At 32.5% G+C, this 23,571-nt stretch overlaps 1 protein-coding gene across 3 annotated transcripts in view; it reads right to left on the bottom strand.

The window, feature by feature from the left end:
- Positions 1–3,275: 3,275 nt before the first annotated feature.
- The window catches only part of LOC148946368 (solute carrier family 15 member 2-like), a 66,180-nt gene continuing 45,884 nt past the window's right edge, over positions 3,276–23,571 (bottom strand). For all 3 annotated transcript variants that reach the window (XM_089098411.1, XM_089098410.1, XM_089098412.1), the window contains 6 exons: positions 22,858–23,103; positions 19,975–20,081; positions 17,468–17,645; positions 14,880–15,071; positions 8,724–8,831; positions 3,276–3,559 (listed from right to left, as the gene is read on the bottom strand). In XM_089098411.1, the coding sequence (XP_088954537.1) occupies positions 3,371–3,559; positions 8,724–8,831; positions 14,880–15,071; positions 17,468–17,645; positions 19,975–20,081; positions 22,858–23,103 (1,020 nt within the window). In that variant the 3' untranslated portion in view covers positions 3,276–3,370. The remainder of the gene's footprint in view (positions 3,560–8,723; positions 8,832–14,879; positions 15,072–17,467; positions 17,646–19,974; positions 20,082–22,857; positions 23,104–23,571) is intronic.

Genomic DNA, 23,571 nt, shown 5'->3' on the forward strand with positions numbered 1-23,571 from the left:
CTGTTCAGAGGCAGAATGTGCTACTACTACTAACAACTTAACGCCCCACCAAGCCGCCTGAGGCCAACACAGCTATGCACGCTCCTCCACCATTTCAATCTATGTAAAGCCTCCCTTTTTACACCCTCCCAGGAAGTTCCCATTTTCCTTGAATCTTTCCTTATGACATCCTCCCATCTCTACCGAAGACGACCTGCTTTTCGTTTAGCCCTATACGGTTGGCTGAAATGAACAATCAGTCATCCTTCATCAGCAGAACGTGCCCTAGCCATTTCGACCTCTCTCTCATTACAGCATAAGAAAGCGGGATTGAACCAAGTTTTTCGTACAGTCTACTGTTTGAGATCAGTCACTCATTCGGGTACCCAAAGCCGTATCCAGGGGGAGGGGGCTACCCGGTCCCCCCCCCCCGAAATTTTTGACCGAGTCGAAAATTAGTCTAAAAAATACCTGTAAAGACAAAACCCTACCAGAAAAAAGATGGTATTAAAAAAAAAATCGGGAACCCCCCCCCTCCCCCGAAAGAAAATCCTGGATACCTGCTTGAATAAAAGCAGTCCGTAAGCAATTTCTCTTGAAAATTTATAGCAAATCTTCCTCCGTTTTTTTGGAACGCCCATGTTTCAGAACTGTATTTGACCACTGTCATCACTGCAGCTTCTAATATTCTAATTTTAGTTTACAGACTTATCTTCCTATTCTTCCAAGTTTTTTTCATCTATGAAAAAACAGGGCCTTGGCTATTCCACTTTTAACATCTTCACTGGCAGAATATGCTTGGATAGATAAGAATTTATGCTCGAGTTTTAATTAATAAAATATAAATCCAGAAATCAATTACTTTGTGTTTTTGGATGACCTATGAAATTACAAAACCGGATGAACTATTTTACTACACATCATAGGTCAGACATCAACGAACCCCATAACGAACACTACCGAGTAACTATTTTGAGAAGGCTAGTTTTCAGTCCTGTAATGCTGCTAACTTCGATGGCAAATGGCGATAACGATGGCCAAGTTCGAAGTTCAGTGGCAGAAGAGACTCAGCGGGCTAGGACTAGACTCACACAAGCTTATATCCTATTTTGAAGGTGTAAGGTCAAGGATAACACAATCCATATTTTGAATGCAGAGAGAGATTTATTTATAAAACACTTTAATTCCAGTGGGTTATGAGTAGGGCCTAACTGATATGGATTTTTGAGATGATTGATACCGATATATCAGTATCGTACCGATATAATTTGCCGATAATTTCCCCTCCGGAAAAATCCTTACCTAAATTTTAACCCCCCCCCCCTCATTATCTTCCCACATTCATACTCACTTGTTTCTCCTCGTCTGTTACACACCAAAGAACAGCCTCAAAAAAATCACTGGGGATTCCAAAAATTAGGCCATTTGCAAGAATTCTTTGATTTTCGTTCTCTTTCTGATCTGCAGCTTCTGAGCACACAAAAGAAATGGCGGATATTTACGGAAGTGACGAACAAGAACAAAAAGTAATCAGAGAAGTCGGTTTAGTTACATAAACTCAAATACGTGAAAATCTGATTGAATGAAGCGTAAGATATTTATTGAAATTGATTATTCAAAACCCAAATTTCGATAGCGGGACTTTGAATTTTAATCATTCAATTATTATTGTGAAAACTTTACTTTACATTCATATGATATGGTCTCTTACTGATGAATTCATGATAGGCTGAAGACTGAAGACAGGGGTAAAGCTTAAGTTTTAAGTTTAGATGAGAGATTTAAAGAATGTGTCGACAAAATGGTCCAGTATACCGAAAAGTATGGACACACAAGCTAAATTCGCAAGGTACTGGTACGGGCGGTGATACTTTTGAACCCCTCCTCACCTTATAACACCCTCTCTCTGCCTTAGCTGCGCTCCAGACTGGATATCACGGTTTAAACCGACTGAATCTTGCATTTTCTACCCACGCAAGTGAACATTCATTAAACAGGTATGCAAGGTTTATTGTATTCTTTTTGAAAGTTTTGATAGAAGATACACGTTCTTGGAGTCACGTTTCGAACATTGCTGCACCATGTGTGTATTGACAAGTATTATATAGAAATATATACTTTGACTCCATTTGAATCACTCTCCCCACCATGATCAGACTAAGCTGGTGACTCCATCCCCGAAGACTGAACAAGCGAAAATTCCCTGAGGAAATCTGGTGCGGTTGATAAAAATTTATCAACCGATAATCGATATTTTTTTCCGATATCCGATAATGACACTGACCCTAATATCGGCCGGTATATCGTTCGAGCCCTAGTTTTGACTCCAATTCAAAACTGAGCGAATTATCACTAACATTACTTCTTTTTAACCCCACGAATGAGCCTAAGGAAACCTTCTAAAATTTATAATTGAGTTTTTCTCTTTTAGTTTCCATCTTAACCGACGAAAAACGATATTTTTAAATTCGTTTTCAAAATGGACTAAAAAATTAGAAGTATTTTTTTTTCATCGAGAATTTATGGATATAAGTGAAAACAAGGGGCGCAAAACGCATTGGATTTACATAGCATAGATATCATATTAATCTAAGTTAAGAATGCCTAAATGAACAAACTCGTTGAGTTGAGGAAGACGAAGTAAAAAAGCTCAATCTGTTCTACAACCTTGATTTTCACTTATATTCATGGATTCTCAAGAAAATTTCTTCTTCTGAGTCCATTTTTGAAAACAAGCTAAAAAATACATATTTATAATTTTCAACTTTTTAGTCTTCTCTGAGACTAAAGAGCATTTAGCCTTCTCTACGACGAGAGCTTGTCATATCTAAGATTGAAAACTAAGTTACCTCGGCCACAGGTAAGTGTTCTTACATCTGTGCTATCAAGTTTTCTATTTTAGTGTTTTTTCTATATTTTTTTCTGTGCCCAACCACTCGTTTATCTTGTTTTTTTCAAACAGGGGGGGGGGGAGTATACGAGAGGGGAGGATTTTTATTTTTTTTCTCTGTCATTGCAAGTGCGTACATTGATAAAAATTAGAAGTAACTGAACATTTGAAAGTGGTCAAAAAATGGCTCACAAATGTAACAAATGTTATGGATCAAACCGATGAGTTGAGGAAATCGAGTTAATAATAAAAAATAAAACAAATTATAACGAACACTTTAATTGATCAGCCCTTTAAGATGGCCAAAAATGTTGGCATGGCCAATTTATACCTATCAGAGGATTTCTTTTTAGTATTTCTAAATTATATCTATTCATATATACCTAAAAAAAAAATCGAGGCAGGGTTTGTATTTACTTAATAAATTTTATTGAATGTCATAAAATTAAAATTCCGTATAAAAATAAAGCACTTGTTATAAAATGCGGGCAAATGTTTTTCTTACATTCCAGTGTCTTGTTCACGACCTTCGTCTCCTATACTTTCGTTGTCGCTCGAGTCTGATATGGATTTCTTTTTTTCATTGTTGCTGCTGTCAGGTGTTTCTTTGTACTTATAGCGCCAGGCGAGTATAGCCAAGATAATCATGTCGACAAACATCAAACCAGCAAACAAGAAGAACTCATCTGACTGAAAAGGGTACAATGGTCATTACATTGGTAAAAAAAAGCTAAAAAGTGAATAACGGTAAAAAATGGCACTGGACAAGCAGTCCCTACCAGAGGTGCTAATCTTCGTTTCATGGCACTTAAGCCATGAAGTGCAATGGGGCTCTGGAGACCAGATATCCCGTATTTTCGCTGTTTACATTCCCCTGATTTCGCTACTAATTTAGAACTGGGTTGACTCTGGGTGAGCTTAGAGTTATGCCAATGCCCTCTATTCCTGACCAAGTAACCAGCTACACCAGGACTCGAACCCTCGTCCTCACAGACAAAGGATTTCAAGTCTAGCGTGCTAACCACTCGGCTAGGACGGCTAACTCGGCTAGGACGGCTCATTAAATTGGCTAAAAAGATCCGTCTTTCTGCCGTTCTAATCTCTTCCACATTTTAAGGAGGGAAAGGAAGTTGGCAAATAAGGAGCAAGAGGATAGTTTCAACTCTCTAGTTGACTTACATAGAGCGGCTGCACTAGATCAAATTCTTGAATGTATATGCACAAAATAGAGAATATGTGCATAAAAAGAGACACAATATATCGCGTAATATGCACAATATATACACAAAAGATGACGAACTTATTAGCACAGTAATATGAAAGTCAAATGTTAAAAAGTTAAGAATGTAATATGCGTTCTGTTATTGCTAAACTAACCCCGATTTATCTCGGAGAACTTAAAATTTTTGTAATTAGTAATTTAGTAAGTGTATTCTTACGAAAACTGAATTAATTTAGTAATTTAACAATTATGATGATTGCTACCTTCCTTTTGGTCGCTTGATTTCACGTCGGCTGGTGAAAACAAAAATGTCTTTTATTAACGTTTATGTCTCCTGTGCAATTTGTTGTATTTTTTTTCTGCTCTCCTATGATTTAAAAAAACAATTTTTAACAAATTTAAATATTTTAGCAAAATCTAACGCTTTTTAATTTAGGAATTCAACGTTTAAGAGATTTACAAAATTTAACATTTTTTTAATTTAGCGATCTAGCGTTTAACAAATTTAACGATTTTAAAAAATTTTTACATTTTTAATTTAATGATATAACGTTTTCAATAAAATTTTACATCTTTTAATTTAACAAATAAATCCTTGACAAATTTACCTATTTTAACAATACAACAATTTTGTTGTCTTTCAACAATTCTGCCATTATTCACAGCGAAGACTCTACCGAATTAAATTTTTGAAATTTGGTTTGAATGTTTTAGACTGAAAATACGTTGAGTAATAGTTGAAGATTATTGGAAAAGGAACAATTTCCTTACTTTTTTTTAAAGAAAGTTTTGATCCTCCAAGAAAAAGTCAAAGTAAACCATAATTCTGGCTCTTTGAATAAATGGATTTGAGACTAATGATTCCAATGATATAGGTATCTTAGCCTTTGGTGCATTTCGCAAAATCGACAAGCGATATTCGCAAATCGACAGGCTTAAAATTTTGTCGCAAAATCGCTTGTTCCTGAGGGAACATTAGCCTTAAGACAAATATTCGATTTTTTTTTTTGCTTCGAGCCTGAGAACAAAATTATCGGGCCAGAATTAAAGGGAATTTCATTGGCTAAGAAAAAGATCTCTTAGAAATAATCTTTTTATTCAATTATGCTGCACATAGGACCATATTCTTCTATAACCTTTGACGGGCTATTCTGATGTTTGGGCTTCGCAAAGCCCTTTTTCCATTCCGTCCCTCAAGTGAAAATATGAAGGATTTCTTTTAAATAACATAATAAAATTATCTTTGAAGATAATAGCGTTATTGGTCGCATTGAAAAGATTGTCTCTATTTCTAATTATTATGAAAGCAGAAATTAAAAAAAAAAAAAAAAAATTGTAGTTTCAAGACATTTTTGAAAATTTTTCAATTAAATTTCACTTGATTCTTCTCAACCATGGCAAATTCTAGCCTAATATATGCCAAAATGGTTGACTCAAAAACTTGCGATAATGTAAAACGTTGACAAAAAAGAATAAGACAAGGTAAAATATCAAACAGTTCGTGGTAACGAACTGTAAGTAAGAAGCGACCCGGCTCAATAGTTACCGAAACTCCAAAAATCAGAATTTTGATGACAATAGATACATCAAAAGAATCAAATTTTATCACTGATTTCAAATATATAAGTTTCATCAAGTTTAGTCCTACCCATCAAACCTGATTTCTCGATTCTTTTTTCAAACAGTTCGTGGTAACGATCTGTAAGTAAGGAGCGACCCGGCTCAATAGTAGCCAAAACTCTAAAAAACGGAATGTTGATACCAATAGATACATCAAAAGAATCAGATCTTAATACTGATTTAAAATATATAAGTTTCATCAAGTTTAGTCATACCCATCTAAAGTTACGTGCCTGAGAAGATTTGGCTGATTTTCGAAAAAAGGGGAAAAGACCACCTAAAAGCTATAGAACCTTAATGAAAATCACACCATCAGATTCAACGTATCAGAGAACCCTACTGCAGAGGTATCAAGCTCCTATCTGCAAAAATGTGGAATTTTGCATTTTTTGCCAGAAGAAAGATCACGGATGCGTGTTTATTTGTTTGTTTGTTTTTTTCTTTTCCAGCGGTGATCGTATCGACCCAGTGGTCCTAGAATATCGTGGGAGGCTCATTCAAACGGAAATTAAAAGTTCTAGTGCCCTTTTTAAGTAACCCAAAAAATGGAGGGCAACTAGGCCCCCTCGCACGCTCATTTTTTTCCCAAAGTCACCCGATCAAAATTCTGAGATAACCATTTTGTTTAGCATGGTCGAAAATATAATAAATATGTCTTTTAGGATGACTTAATCCCCCAAAGTCCCCGGGGGAGGACTGAAAGTTATGAACTTTACCCAATGTTTACATATAGTATTGGTGATTGGGAAGTATACAGACGTTTTCAAGGGGGATTTTTCCTGGTAGGAGAGGGGGGGGGTTGGGGGTTATGTGGGAGGATCTTTCCACGGAGGAAGTTTTCAAGAGATAAGGGACATTGCTATGAAGGGGATCCGGATTTCCCAGTATTATTTAAAAAAACGATCAGAAATTAAATAAAAAAATAAACAAGTTTTTCAACTGAAAATAAGGAGCAACATCAAAACTTAAAAGGAACAAAAATTATTAACCATATGATTGGGTTCGCCCCCTAGTCAATACCTTGCTCTTTAAGCCAAAGATTTTTTAGTACTTTGATAAGAGCTATTTATTCTAATTAACGGCCTCTGCGAATAAGGAGTAATTTTTTAAAGAATTGGAACATTATTCGAACTTTAGCGTAAAGAGGGATGTATTGACTAGGGGGCGAACCCCCTAATATACGTATTAAAATATATGGATATAGAAGTTCGTTACGTAAGTTAATTCGTAAGTTACGTATATTTATTACTAATAAAAACGTTCGTAAATAAAATTAAACAATTTCGAGAAAGCCATTAAACCAAATAAAAGTAAAATTAATATGCATTTTTTTTTAATTATTCATGTACGATGAGCCAAAATCAAAACCAGCATTAATTCGTAAACGTTTAGAACTTTAATAAATAAAAAACTAGTTTTTTTTAATTGACAGTAAGGAGCAACATTAAAACTTAAAACTAACGGAAACTATTCCGTATATGAAAGGGGCTATCCCCTCCTCAACGCCTCGCTCTTTACGCTAAAGTTAGACTCTTTCTCATAACTCTATTTTTTAAAACAACAAAAAACTTTAGCGTAAAGAGCAAGGAGTTGAGGAATGGACAGCCCCTTTCATCAAAAACCTCCCATAATCAAAACCGCCATTAATTCAAAAACGTTCAAAAATTAAAAAAAAAACAAGTTTTTTTTTTAACTGAAAGTAAGGAGCAACATTAAAACTTAAAAAGAACAGAAATTATTCCGTATATGAAAGGGGCTGTCCTCTCCTCAACGCCTCGCTCTTTATGCTAAAGTTTGACTCTTTCTCACAGCTCTATTTTTTTAAAACGATAAAAAAAAACTTTAGCGTAAAGAGCGAGACGTTGAGGAGAGGACAGCCCTTTTCATATACGGAATAATTTCTGATCGTTTTAAGTTTTACTGTTGCTCCATACTTTCAGTTAAAAAAAAACTTGTGTTTTTTTATTTAATATTAATTTGAGGGGATTCGACTCCTTAAAATCATTTCTCAAGCCTGAAGTCTATACAGTGTACTGTACAGAGTAAATTACCGCTAAACCCGGATATCCACTAAATCAAAAATTGCGAAATAAAAACTCAGCAAAATCGACAAAAATATTAGAAAAATTAAAAACTTTGCCTATTTTCTGTCTATTAAAATCACCCCAACATTTGCCAAATCATTCGCAATTGCAAATTATGCCGAAGCAATCAAGGTTCGCTTTAACGATTCAAACAAAACTCAAAATTGGTACTGACACAAAGGCAATTATATGTCCCGTAGGACACATGCTGATTATTTCAAGTGAGTTTCAAAAATTCAAAACTGACGCCCAAGAAAAACGTCTTAAGGAAAAAACTAAATCAATGACTTTTTATGAATTTATACATCCCAAATTATAAATACACGAAATTTAAAATAATATCCACAAAATAGTGAAATAACTTCACGAAAAAGATAAAAATTGAGGAATTATAAAGTTCATGCAGTAAACTTCCTCTATCGGCTTTCTCTAACAGTTCTTTATTTATGAAAAGAGGAGTGAGTATAAGGGAGTGATTCCTCAGGAATGTTGTAAATTTTGGGTAATTGTAAAAAAGGACTATTTTTTATACTTTTCTAATTCAAAAAGTATCAGGTACGAGACCACATAACCCTTACGACGAATTTTTTCTCGACCAACAGGCTACTACCCAATATATTAATTATTGAATAATATGTGGAACATATATAGCTAAAGAATTTAGAATATAATACTGTTTTTTTGGCATTTATCATATGTTTTTAATAGCTAATCATTAATTGTTACTTATTTAAAAAAATATTTTATAAGTTTTATTAGTTTTTTAGTTTATTAGTTTTATTCGGTATTTTGTTACCCAAGTAACATCGTATAATTCAACATTTTGAGATATACATTAATGATTTTTTAGTACACGACGCAAGTTTTATGGTATATGCGATGCCCTTAAGTTATACAGCATTTAATATACAAAACATAAACAAATTACCTGTTTAGGGAAAATCTTCGCCTCGGCAATAATAATCACAATCAAATTTCCAAATGCAACAGTAAGTTGCCACAGGCCTTGAATCAAAGACTTCATACTCTCAGGTGCCTAAAAATATAATATAATAAGTATAAGTATAATAAGTGCGACAAGCTTGATACAGCCCTTATTCTGGTTTTAATAAATAAATAAATAAGAACATAATAAAATAAAATATACTAATATAATAAGAATTAGATATTGTTTCATAATAAGAATATAGCAATATAGTAAGTGCTATTATAGATCATAGCAATATAATAAAAAAAGGTAAAGAATAAGGCATTGGACCTTATAATCCCTACCAGCGGTACTGATCTCCGTTTCTTGGCCCTTCAGCCAGGAAGTGCAGTGGGGGGTTGGGGGCTAACCATCCTATACTTTCACACACCCTTCCTGTTTACATTCCCCATACTTCTCCAGTTACCCATTTAAAGCTGGGTCGACTCTGGCTGAGCTTAAGAGTCACGCCACTGACCCACGTCCTAAACCAAATAATTGTGTACACCAGGATTCGAACCCTCGTCCACTCGGACAAAGGATCCTAAACCCAGTGCACCAATCCACTTGGCTAGAACGGATACATGAGTCTAATAAGAATTCAATATAATAAGAATTTCGACATCAGACGTCAAAAACCTTTCATTTCTCAGTGAAAATTTTATAGCATTGATGCTGTAAAAACGATCATTCATATTATTACTATCCACTCCTCGTCTGCTATTTTAGGCTTTGGGAAGATTTTCATTTAATAGGGGTCGGTGGTTAATTAGTTTTAAGCTAAGGTTCCCTCTGCAAGCTTTTGGTATGTCCTTTTTCTGAACTCCTAAGATTTTTATGTTTCAACATAAAATGAAAATTTTTATATCATTCAATAGCTGTGATTCAGCTTGATTCTTTCCTATATTGTATTATAGTAAATCATCCATTTACTATACAATCATATATTGTTTATCTTTCAACGTATGATGACAATTTTGATAAGTTCCCTGTTATTTTTCCTAGGCAAGTGTTTGGATTTTCATTTTCTCCAGTCCTAGGGTTTTTATGTTTCAATATAAGATGATAATTTTGATATCATTCAATAGCTGTGATTCAGCTTGATTTATTTACTGGGTTGCATTGTTGAAACTTACTCGAAATTTTTGTTGTTGTTGAATTTTTGTTCAAAATTTCCCTCCGCAGGTTTTTTTCTTGGAATTTCCCCGGCAAGTCTGCAAGGGCAAATGTTCCCTCTGCAATCTTTTGGTATGTTCATTTTATCAAGTCCTAGGGGTTTTATGTTTCAAGATAAAGATGACAAGTTTGAAATCATTCGATAGTTATGATTCAGCTTGATTCGTTTATTTGACTACATTGTTGGAATTTACTTGAAATTTTTATAGTTGTTGGAAATTTTTGCTGAATTGTTTTAGATTGAATCAAGGCCACTTCCTGAATATCTAAAAAAAAAAGTTGATTAGTGACGGGTAGACTAATATGTACTTTACCCATCCTCACCATACACGTTTTGCTAACATTACCCTCCTTATCTAACATTCCCCCCTTACCGTATCCTCCGCTTAACATCCAGTTTATGAAGTGCCGCCAGCCGGTATAATCCCCGCCAGCATTCCTCTATGCTAAAATTGCGCACGTTTTTTTCAATTTTTTTAGTAAGTTTAAATCATTCTCAAATAAACAATCCAAGTAATAGGTCAATGCTGACTCGGTCAATAGACAGATTTGAAACTAATGGATCTAATAATATAATATCAATATAATATTATAATAATATAAGTATTTTGTTCTTTTAGTGTAATTTATAGATGCAGACCAGTGACTAAATTCAATATTTCACAGGGAAGATAAAATAATAGTAATAATTAAATATTTATAATGATAGTAATAATTAAATATTTTATAAAAATCCTTAAAAAACCAAATTATTTCTTGATTCTTGGCGACAACATTTATCAGATTGTCGGCAAAATATCACGGACGGAAAAAAGAACTATGGAATATAAGAAATTAAATTATCTGAAATTTCCCAATAGCACGTTTTCCCTGCGAATTCTTCCTTTTATATTTACTATCCTATTCGTAGCACTGCCTATCAGATTTTAAATAAAAGATAGATGACGCCACAATAAGTCTGAAGGTGTGTTTCTTTAGATGCAGTAAGAGATTTTGCCACCAATTGACAATGTTCCTGATCAGTCCTACCATAAAAACTAATTTGTTGCCTGATTCGTAAAATGTAACAAAAATGCCTATAAACAGTTTTTCACGTTTTTTTAAGTTCTTTTTGTCACACACACTCTCTGACCACAATCTTGGATATGCTCTTGCTGTTAAGTGTAATGATCGCTAATGAGAATGGCTACACCGAGGAGTGAGGATAGTAAGCAGACATAAGACTAGCAGTGCTGTGATCCTCTAGGGTCAACAGGCTATTCCACAATTTTACTTTCAGCTGAAATTTTAAAGACGAAAAGAAAGTTATCAAGGTCAAATACTCCAGTGAAACTAAGATAACCAAATTAAATAATAAATTTAGTAAATTATAAATTTTTGATAATATTTTTTCAATGAGTTTATTGGTTTTTAATGTTTTTTTTAGGCAAAAACTTGATCTGAAATTTCAAGCAATTTATTTCCTTTTCTATATTAAATTATATATCAAGAATATTTTGCAATTGCTTATCATTTAATAATTCTTTTAATAAATTTATTTTTGTAATGAATATGCTTTTTTTGTTGTCAAAAATATTTTAGGAGAGTAGAAGAGATGTTTTTAATAAATATCTATTTTATTTATTCAGCATATAGCTTTTATATTCAGCATAGTTGAAGACACAATAGCTATTTCTTTTGAGATAACATGACCCCCCAACAGTACCTGGGACAAGGTCTTTAAGTTATAAAATTTGTCCATTGTTTACGTATAGTATTTGTTATTGGGAAGTATGCATATATTTTTCGGTGGAGAGGGGAGAACAAACTTTCTGCTGGGGGAATTTGGCAAGGGGAGAATTTTCCATGGAAAGGGAATTTTCAGGGGAAACACACAAATTCCACCTTCAAGGCCTGATTTTTACATTATGACAACGTTAACTTATTGATAGTGATCTTTAAGCAGAAGTAAACGCTGATAATGTTTGATCAAAAAGTCACTTAATGTTTATAGTTTGATCTAAAATGCAGAATTTTAAAAAGATATTAATCTTATTAAAAAGGTATCAACTCCTGAAGGTATTACTGGTCGATTTATCTGGGTTAGGTTTAACGGTCAAACTCAAAACGAACAAAAATTACACATTGTATAACTTCCAAATTTCACCTTCAAGAGTTGCTCTACTCATGTAGTATGCTCTACAAATCCTAATTTTAGCAGCTAATTAAATAAAAATGAAATAAAAACAAATTAATTAAATAAAAAATAAAATATTTAAATAAGCAATAAAATAAAGATCCTCCAGAGTCATTGCTGACGCACAGGGCGTCGAATTGACATTGCTGAGTCAATCTTAACAAGCCTGTCGACTTGTATCTCAAAAAGCCTATCGCCCAGCCAAAAAGCCTGCTGCAGCCGGGATCGATCCTTGGGCCCTGAATTGCCAAGTGGAGAGCACTGAATTCCCCTGTGAAGGGTCCTGAATTCAGACAACAGCTTCGGCAAAAGTTAAGCTATTGAACAAACTGGACATAAACGGGAACTTAAACTAAGTGAAACTAAACAAAAATTAATTGAACATTTTTTTTTAATAAGATTAATCTGTTTTTAAAATTCATACCAACGTTAAGTAATCTTTCAGTGTGACTTTTTAGATCAAACATTATCAACATTTACTTCTTCCTAAAGAACACTATCAATAATTCAACGTTGTCAATTTTCACCAACTGTCAATTAATGTCAATCTTCAACCACGAATTCGGATTTGTTGACGATTCATTCCAGAATATTTTTTTTTAGAAAAACTATAATGGAATTATTTCCAGAAAAACTGTAATTTAGTTTGCTTAGAGTTAGTTCCTGTCTTGTCTTGATGCAGTCAAGCTCTTGTCTCGTATTTGCTTTGTATAACAAAGACATAGTTTATAGAAAGAGGCTCTTGTAGTATCTCCTTTTATGAGAACCATTAGCTCCGAAAGACTCGACTCGCTTACCAATACAAGTATTCGAACTTTAGATGTTTATTAATGTAAACCAGTCATCACCAGAAAGGTGTAGTAAAGAGAGGTTTACACTTTCCATAAAGATAGCCATTCACCACTACTTATAATTCTATTAAAAATTCTCACTAAACTTTAAGAAATTACAGAGACAGTTACAAAATATCGATGTTTCGGAAGGGTTTTAATAAAAGTTTTTTTTTTTGAAAAACTGTAATGGAATTATTTCCAGAAAAACTGTAATTTAGTTTGCTTAGAGTTAGTTCCTATTAGAGTATAGAGTATAGTATATAGAGTATAGTTAGTTAGGTAATTTAGTTTTACATGTCATGTAAGTTTTTAGATTTTTGACAAATTTGTTCATTCCATCAGTAATTTCATTGTGCTTAAGTTTTTTTTATTTATACAGCATTCATTTAAATTCAATTTTTTTAGCTTTTCTGATAAAAAAAATAAATAAATAAAATCTTAACATCTTATTTCGTTTGTTGATATTATTCGATGGATTGTTTATAATCATTATATTGATTAACAAACACTTTGAAAACAATATAAAAATACCAAGGGGTAGGTAGTGCCACCCTTGATACCGGAAAAACATGTCTCTGCCACGTATCAAAACAACATTTTTGGTTACTTTTCAATTTAGGCTATCAAGTAACTATGGGTTTTGTAAATCAATAACATCATAATTACCGTGGTAAGAGAAACACTAGAGTTTGAATAAATTACCGGTGTGAAGGAAAACTGAGGTTCAATGGGTGAAGACATAACTTCCTACACTTTTATCAAGACATTAATAACGTCAGATTTACCATGGTAAGAAAAAACTCCAATTAAAATAAATTACCCGTATGAAGGAAAACTGAGGTTCAATGGGTGAGGACATAACTTCCCCCATTGTTACCAAAACATTACAAATGTCAGATTTACCATGGTAAGAAAAACTCCAATTAAAATAAATTGCCTGTGTGAAGGAAAACTGAGGTTCAATGGGTGAGGACATAACTTCCCCCATTGTTATCAAAACATTAAAAAATTCAGAGTTACCATGGTAAGAAAAAACTCCAATTAAAAAAAAATACCCGTTTGAAGGAAAATTGAGGTTCAATGGGTGAGGACATAACTTCCCCCATTGGTATCAAAACATTAAAAACGTCAGATTTACCATGGTAAGAAAAAACTCCAATTAAAATAAATTACCTGTGTGAAGGAAAAACGGAGGCTCAATGGGTGAGGACATAACTTCCCCCATTGTTACCAAAACATTACAAATGTCAGATTTACCATGGTAAGAAAAACTCCAATTAAAATAAATTGCCTGTGTGAAGGAAAACTGAGGTTCAATGGGTGAGGACATAACTTCCCCCATTGGTATCAAAACATTAAAAATTTCAGATTTACCATGGTAAGAAAAAACTCCAATTAAAATAAATTACCTGTTTGAAGGAAAATTGAGGTTCAATGGGTGAGGACATAACTTCCCCCATTGTTATCAAAACATTAAAAACGTCAGATTTACCATGGTAAGAAAAAACTCCAATTAAAATAAATTACCTGTGTGAAGGAAAACTGAGGTTCAATGGGTGAGGACATAACTTCCCCCATTGGTATCAAAACATTAAAAATTTCAGATTTACCATGGTAAGAAAAAACTCCAATTAAAATAAATTACCTGTTTGAAGGAAAATTGAGGTTCAATGGGTGAGGACATAACTTCCCCCATTGTTACCAAAACATTAAAAATGTCAGATTTACCATGGTAAGAAAAAACTCCAATTAAAATAAATTACCTGTGTGAAGGAAAACTGAGGTTCAATGGGTGAGGACATAACTGAAGGAAAATGTTTGAAGGAAAATTGAGGTTCAATGGGTGAGGACATAACTTCCCCCATTGTTATCAAAACATTAAAAACGTCAGATTTACCATGGTAAGAAAAAACTCCAATTAAAATAAATTACCTGTGTGAAGGAAAACTGAAGTCCAATGGGTGAGAACATAACTTCCCCCATGGTTATCAAAACATACTGTGGTATCAGCAACAGAATTGAAACTGAATTTGGTTTTGTCAGCTCTTGAACCAACATGAATGGTTTACTAGAGTTGTCAAATGCGATGACTACTTCATATACAGCACCAGTTAAGAACTCCTCCTAAAAAAGAGGCAACAAAAAGGATAATAAGAGTAAATATTGTAAAAGAAAAGCGTGAAACAAAAACAGAAGAAAAGTGTAAAAAAGAAGAAATAAGAACGAAAAAAGAAGAAAAGTGTGAAAAGTGCTAGTAAATAATTGTGACTGTGATGATTTTTAAAAGAGAATACTTTCTAGAAGAGAGCTTTAAATAAGATTCTGCAAAAAATACAAGTTTTTATTTTCTACTTTCCTTTTCCCCTTTGTCACTTCCCTTTCAATATTTTACTTTACCTTTCTTTATTTCCTTTTTGCACTATCCTTTATTCCTTTTGTAAGCTTTAATTTGAACTTTCAAGATCCCGTCTAAAATACCTAAGAAAACAGTATTTTATTAAAATACACTTTTTTTTAGAAGATTATTTTTTTGAAAATTTTTCCATGATAATTTTTAGAAGAGAACGATTTCTAGAAGAGAGTTATTCCAATACTCTTCCAAAAAATTACAAGCTTTTTTTGCTTTTCTTTTCCCTTTTTAGTACTTTTCCTTTTTTCCTTTTTATTTTACTTTCCTTTTCCTTGTTTCCTTTTTTACTTTCAAGATTTCGTCAAAAATACCTAAAAATTCAGTTCTTTATAGGAATACCTAAATGACAGAATTTCTCATCTTTGTATATTAAAATTTTACACAGCTGGTTCATTATCTGGTTCTTCCTGAACCTCACCTTCAACCCGAGTTAAAAATTAAAGCTTGTGGACATGTCTTTTGGAATTTAAGCCCTAATCCCCTAAGCTATTTTAGACATTTTATAGATGCAAAAAACTTGACACAAAATACCAACATTTTTGGGGTAAATTGGGAACCTTCGTAGGGGGAAGGATGGTAAGGGCCTGCATATCGAAGCTTTTAGGCGTCAAACGTTTTTTGGTCAACATTTTCGGCACGAGTTGAAAAGGGACCTTATGTTTTAGTTTTTTTTTAGTTTTTTTAACTAAATAACATCACTTGCCTGGTAGCGAGAGAGCTTAATAATTATAAAAAAATTAAAATAATAAATTAATTAAAGCAAAATATGAAGTAAAATATATACTCTATTTTTCTGAATTTTAATTATTTGTCCTGTTACTTATATTTTGTTTCTCAAAACCACCTGAGACTGTGGGCTTTCTTTGTAGGACACACCAGTTAAAACTGATTCAATATAAACAATTAGATTGACTGAAACAATTTACAGAAGTTGCAGCAAATTATGTATCACCAAGATAAACCCAAATTAAAGAAAACAAAATCTTCTGAAAAAATACTTTTGATGCCATTTTATTTAAGGTATTTTACCTCGAAGCGTTGTTTATCTGGAAACTGCGAACATCTGAAATTACAGGAACATTACTGGATCATTTTTTTATTCAGGGAGGATAGGGGGGTTGAACACCCTTCCTCCGCAATTTTGCCTGACTCTTAAAAACGTGAAGAAAATGCATATACACAAATTTTTTTATTTTTTTTTTAAGTGTTTTTCTTCTTGTCTAATAGAAACATCTGCTCAACTCCTAAATTCCATCATTGAGATACGCATTAACGCTTTTAAGTCAAAACATAATTCTGCCTTCTATTTTAGTTTCATTAATATAAAATTGCAAGAACAAAACAAGAGAAGAATTACTGAAGACAGTAAACATCACAGTGAATACAAGCTAAGCGAATATTTCGACTATAGATGCGACAGTGCAATACAATATAAAAAATATAAAAAGAAAACAAACCAATTCAAAAAATTTTTTTGGAATTTTTTTGAAGAATTTTTTTGAGGAATTTTTTTTGTTTGTTTTATATTGTATTTCGTCGTTGAATAGATAGCTGAAATATCTGCTTAGATTGCATTCACTGTTTTCACAAATTTCCTCGTTATCTTCTCTTGTTTTGTATGATGTAAAGGCAGTGTGGCCTTCGTATATATTTAAAACTGTAAGTACTTAAAATTTATTAGTTTCTTAAATGAAACATCGATATTTATTTGCAGAAATATTAGGAATTATTGGCTGTGTTTGTAGAGAAAAGATTGATCGTGTGTAGCCTATAATTCAGAGAAATAAGCTTGCTAGATATAGTGAAACGTTTAAAAAACATCAAATTTGCAGGGAGATTTTAATACTGGAACTTATCTGGGAGAGGGAGTTGAATTTACGGATAATTTAATTAAGATATTTAATCATTTTTTTTTATAATATTCACTACGACTTGATGCTATTTAATAAATATAACTGTTGCTGGGGAGTTTGCCACGTCCCACACGTTAAAACGTGTACTTAAAACACAATGTCACCAAACATCATTTCCTGTTTGGTTTTGCTTAAAATTTAAAAATTTGAGATTAAAAACTAAAAAGATTAGGCAAAATTAATTAAAAAAAACATACACTTCTTATTAGAACTGGATCTCCCTCTCCTATGCTGTATTTAATCTCATAGCTGCCAGGACTCAATCTGTCCATGCTCTCGGTACTTCCTTGATCTGGCAGGCCAGCCCATTCGAATCCACCAATCATGAAGGTAACATTCTCACCCTTACTTTCTGTAGCAAGATCATATAGTATCCTGATAATATAAAAAAATATTTATATATTTTATATGAACAAAATGACTAACATAAGTAAATAAATTTGAAGTAAGCTGTTTAACAGGGCCATAGATAAATCACGAGGAAAAATAAACGGCGTAGTCACTTTTTTCAAATTTGAACTAATTTTCAATAGAAATAAAATAAAAAGAATCTAAGAAAAATATACGTTATTTTATAAATAAAAAATTTAACAAAAACGAAAATTTTCAAATAGCAGTTATTGCTTGCTGAAAAATATCCTTTTTTGGAAAGATTTGACTTGAAAAAAAACTATTTAATGTGATTGAAAAAAATTATGCAACTTTATTATGATTGAAAATATATCTAGCATTATTTCTCAATGAAATAACTCTAGATATATTTTCAATCATAATAAAATAGTTTTATAAGTTATGATTGTTGCATGCCCATATTTTGTCCCAAAAGTATTTGATTTTTGGAATGAAAAAGAATCTTTACGAACAACAATACGGCATGCAATAATACGAAATTAAATTTCTACAAAAATCGTGCAATTTCAAAAAAAGCTAATACACCTTCGACACTCATATATTTCACAGAGACAGACACCGTGTTTTGGGCAAGGGCCCCAGCCAAAGGAAATCTCTTTTCATGGTGATTCTAGTAAGTTGTCAGCCATAAAATAAATCTCTTTATTTTTGCAAAAATGTAAATACTTTGCACAGTAGAATTAGGATTAGCAGAATTCTGTGAATTATAAATATACAACAAGATTCAATGCAAGATAATTTAGGGGCCTGAATTTGCTTTAATTTTTCTAATACAAAATTGATTTATTTTTTTTGCTTTATTTTTTTCTAATTTGCTTTTATTTTTTTATACAAAACTTAGATTACAGGTAAAATTGTCGAAGGTATTTTTATTGAATGGGTGAGCATAAAAGATCCCAAGGAATTGTTAGTGGTTTTTTTTGTGATATTTAACGTTTTCTAGGTAGCAAATTTCTAGGCTTTGGGTTGACTCTTGCTAGTGTCGTGACAACCCTGGGACCAGATTTAAGGTTAGGGAGAAGGGTATACTAATAAGTATATTGCATTATAATAAGTAATATTATATTATATTATAAACATATTATATTATATAATAAGTATATTATATTACAAGTATATTATATTTATCTAATTCCTAAAGCTGCTTTGTTTCAACTCCTCCCCCCCCAATGGAAAATTATTTAGCCCAGTTTATATATTACCATTATGTTTTGCTACAGAAAGGCTCTTCTCCTCTCGCCGCTTGCTTAGTATTCGCAGTTGAAACTGTAGAGAAGAAAAGAGCAGTGTTATTGTAAAATATAATGGCTATACATGAACTTGGCTATATATTACTCCGTTTGGGAGTGGGGGGAGGGTTGAAGAAAAGGGCCTTTACGTATGAAATAAGTATTTATGATTTCTTAAAGGATTTTTCAGAACTTTTAGGGTTTCAATCTCGTTTAGTACCCTCCACTCTCTGAAGCATACCCCCCTTCCTCAAACACTTTTAAGGGTAATATCAAAGAGAATTGGTAACATATAAGACTGGAAGCTGGCACTAGTGCTGGGAAACAAACATCAAGCCATTTAACGTTTGGCGATACTTGGCATTTTTCGAGTTTTGTAATATAAGAAAAGGAAACGATCAAAAATGGGGTTTTTAAGGCCAAACGTGAATACTGAATAAACAAATGAAGCGAATATTTCGAGAGGACAACCGCCTCTCTTCTTCAGCGCGAAACGAAATAATGTACTCAAGAAAAGTGCCGAAGAAAAAAACAACAAAAAACAAACGCGGAAAGTCATCTGGAGAACTATGTCATCTGATTTTGGATTTTAATTATTGCATTTCTTGCAGACACCTGTTTGATTATATGATTGGGAAAGTGGTTCAAGCTTTATTTCAGGGATTACTAAGCATCAGCGTATCTTCAAAATCTCCATTTTTGATCGTTTCCTTTTCTTATATTATGGCAGGTCAATGTGGTTTAAGAAATTAAGTTTTTTAATCGTTTTTCTGTCAGGAACTTATACCAGATTCTTATTACTACACTAATTTTACCAACAACAAAAAATGAATTAATTATTCTTATTATTATGTTGAAAAAAAAAATGCCAAGCGTCGCCAAACACTATATGGCGTTGAGGTTTTTGCCCACAATAGCACCAATTCCCACTTTTGCAGGTTACCAATACTCTTTGAGTGAGATCTTGAACGAAACAAATAAAGTAAGTTAGATACGTACGCTTGAAATCTATTTCTTAGTTATTATTGTAAAAGATAAAGTTGTTAAAATGACGAAATTCTCACCTTATTCTTGGGTTTGCGTTATCGGATTTTTCTAGTTCTATCTCCGCTAGGTCAAGGGCATCAAAACTCTGATAATCTGACGAATAACTAAACAGCAAGGATGCACTCTAAAATTAAAATAACAAATTTACTAATTTTACAACAAAAACTTAAATTAAAAGAAACTAGAGCTCAACTAATTGAATAATGGTTGCAATCAATTCTGCGTTTTCAATTACATTCTAATTGAATCGTCATCGATTTATTAAGCTATCGTAATGGTAACTGTCTACGGACAAATTAACTGTCTATACAATAAATAAATTAATTTATTTAACTATCTTACTATACAAATTAAATGTCTGCAGACAAATTTTTTCCTATCTTTTGTTTTTAAGTTCAATCTCTGACATCTTTGCTACATATGTTAGCGTTTAGTTATGGCCTCGAACTTAAATATATTTGTAAATGAATATTAATTGCTAAGAAAATCACAGTTACCAATAACTGAATTGTATTTGCTTGAAAACAACAAGTTTCATTGCTGAGTTGACAATTTCAAGTGGTGTCTGAGAAGCCCTGCTAGAGATAAAACTTAAACTAAAAGTTGAAGCAGACATTTAAAGCTTGTACTAAAAAAAATTCGAACTGGTACTCAAAAAATAACTCGAACTTTGAACTTTCTGGGGCTAGAAAAGCGAACTAGTTTTACACATCAATCTAGACTTGTTGCTGGATAAGTTTTTATCAGTTAAAATGATATTCAAAATCTGGAAAAGGAAATTTAATTATTTTTTAATCTGTATTTTCAATCTAACATTTCAGTTGTTAAAATACGAAATACCAGAAACCCTCCTAAGAAAACTTCAAAATTGTTGAGTAAAAGCTAACTCTGATTCTATTTTTGATATACCACAAGCACAAGGGTGTAACTTTTAAAATCTTTTTTGAGAGTTCCAGTTTCATTTATAAAATTAATCAGCAAAAAGAGATGTTCTAATTTAAGTAAAACAAATAAATACAAAGTAATCTATGGAGCTTAAACATAAGAAGATGGCCAGAAGTACAAAAACACAAGAAAAGAATATGGATTTAAACACGTTCTGAAACTATAACAGATACGTGACGCCCGACACAAACAAAAAGTCAAAAAAAAGAAAGTCAAAAATTTAAACGACTGTCCTTCCATGTAGTTTTTTCCTTCTGCATAGGTTGCTTCAAACAGTTAGTTTTTCATTTTGCACTGAAGACGGTTTAACGAAAGCATCTGCCTTTTCCTTTTATTCACTGACTGGAAATTGCCCTGGTCGGGTTTTTGTCTTTTCGATAAATTTTTTGGTTCTTGTTTTTTTTTGTCGTACGTCAAAATTAATTCAAATAAACGCATGACTTGAAGTAATATCCTACACAGAGGTGGTTTTTGGGGAGCGACAGAAGGGGCACTTGCCCTGGGCGCATAAATTTTAGAGCCACAAAATATCAAATAAACAATCTAAAGGTTAAAACAATTTTTTTATTTTATTTTTATTAAAATAAAGTAAATAGTGTAGTTAATAAAAGCAAATATTTTATAAATTATTAATTAATTGATAAAATCAATTAAAAAATAATGAAATAGTAATAATTAGATTAAATTAATAAATAATAATTAAGTAATTTGAATAATAAATAAAAATTAGTTAAATAATAAGATATTAGATAATTAATAAATTGGAAATAATTGTTTTTAATAAATGAAAATTTTGATAAAATTTGGCCTGAAAGTTTTAGGGGAGACACGGGAGAGGATACTAATTAAGCATTGGCCCTGGGCGCAGGAGAGGTCAGAACCGCCACTAATCCTGCATAATAAACCGCAAAAGATGAGTAACGAAGATGTCGTTTTAAGTCGCGATAAATATTAAATATCAACCGAAAACCAAAAAGAAACAGCTAGCTGTAATAAAATAATTCAAGTAGACATAAAAGAAAAATAATTTAACAGACAATATCATTTGGGGTTTCCTATTTCTTACAGTTCTTACTAGGTTTTGGTAACCCCGCTTTTACAGTTCTTACTGGGTTTTGGTAAGCCCAATTACCACAAATACACGTCTGGTACGTTATAACGTACTTAGAACCAAGTGATTTGAAATATATCAAATCTACCAATTTTGACTAGTTCGGGGCCAATATTGATGTTAACCCCCCCACCCCCCCCCCCAAAAAAAAAAACAACAACAAAGATTGTTGTCATTGAAGTTTCATTAAGCCTCTCCAGAAAAGTAAGATTTCGACATCTATTTTCACAAGCTATCAAGTTATAGTAAATAAGCTGAAAAGATAAGTAACGAAAATATCGTTTTTAAGTCGTAATAAATATTTAATATCAACTGAAAATAAAAAAAAATACAATAATTTAATAAATAATATCATTTGGGGCGATCCTAGCACTTCTTGATTACATTTGACGTCACTATTGGACGTAAAGCACCAAAGATACGTGGCCTGGCTTACCGTTTATATCCGTACGTTAAAACCCCTATTTAAGCTTCAGAATTTCAGTCACCGAGAGGGAATACATATGATACTTGATTAGCGGAAACACTTGCTACGTAGATTCAAGATCATCCATTCCCATTTATTGTACTTATTGATGGTGTGGTTTAACAAGATCATTTTTTAGCATCAATGTTTTAATAATTTTGAATATTGGGGTGAGGGAGGGTTGTCAAAACATTGGTCTAGAATCAGTGTACGAAATGTCGTAGGTATGAATATCAGTGAATTCTGCTCTAGCCAGAAACTTGTATTATTGTTCTTCATGAGTATCGAGTAATTATGATTACTATAATTATAACCATATATAATCACAATTATGCATAATTACGATATATTAGATATAACATAATTAAAATTACTTACAGGATGTTGTGTCATATTCAGCATCTTCATTAGAGTGATGTTAACGAGTCCAGGGCAATTCATTGGTGTTACCACCATGTCATATTCTCCATTCTTGAAATATTCACTATTGTCATCAAGTGGTAAGGCACTCAAAGCTGGGACCTCATACTGAGTGTTGTTAAAATTAACGGTCAGATTACAGTCAAGCGTGTTATATATGTTCAACTGGAGATAGTTCGTTGGAGGAATCTTTGCATATGTTGGCTGAAAAAATTGGTAAGTTGAAATGGCAAGTTGGTAGACTAAAATGACCAGTTGAAATGAAATCTCCGAGAGATACTGAACGACCTAAACAATTTGCGCCTCTTTAAGATAGGTAGATTTTTTGTAGGGTGCCTAGGGGTGTTTTTACTTCTATATTTTCTACGAAATGATGTTATCTAGTTATATTTTGGTCTTAAAACTACCTTATATTAATCTGACGTAGATAATTTCGGAGACCACACTGCCTTTCCATGACGATAAAATAAAAGTTCAAAATAGGGATAAAATCCTTTTTAATAGACAGTGTATAGAAAATTCACAAAAAAATACCAGATATTTCGGTCACTGAGCTTTACTACTGATGACGGTCACTGTATATGTGACCGAAATATCTGGTATTTTTTGTGAATTTTCTATACACTGTCTATCAAAAAGGATTTTATCCCTATTTGAACTTTTATTTTACTT

This window comes from Artemia sp. Qi Xiang Cuo, chromosome 12 (genome assembly GCF_049724085.1).
Source record: "Artemia sp. Qi Xiang Cuo chromosome 12, ASM4972408v1, whole genome shotgun sequence".
Classification (NCBI taxonomy): domain Eukaryota; kingdom Metazoa; phylum Arthropoda; class Branchiopoda; order Anostraca; family Artemiidae; genus Artemia; species Artemia sp. Qi Xiang Cuo.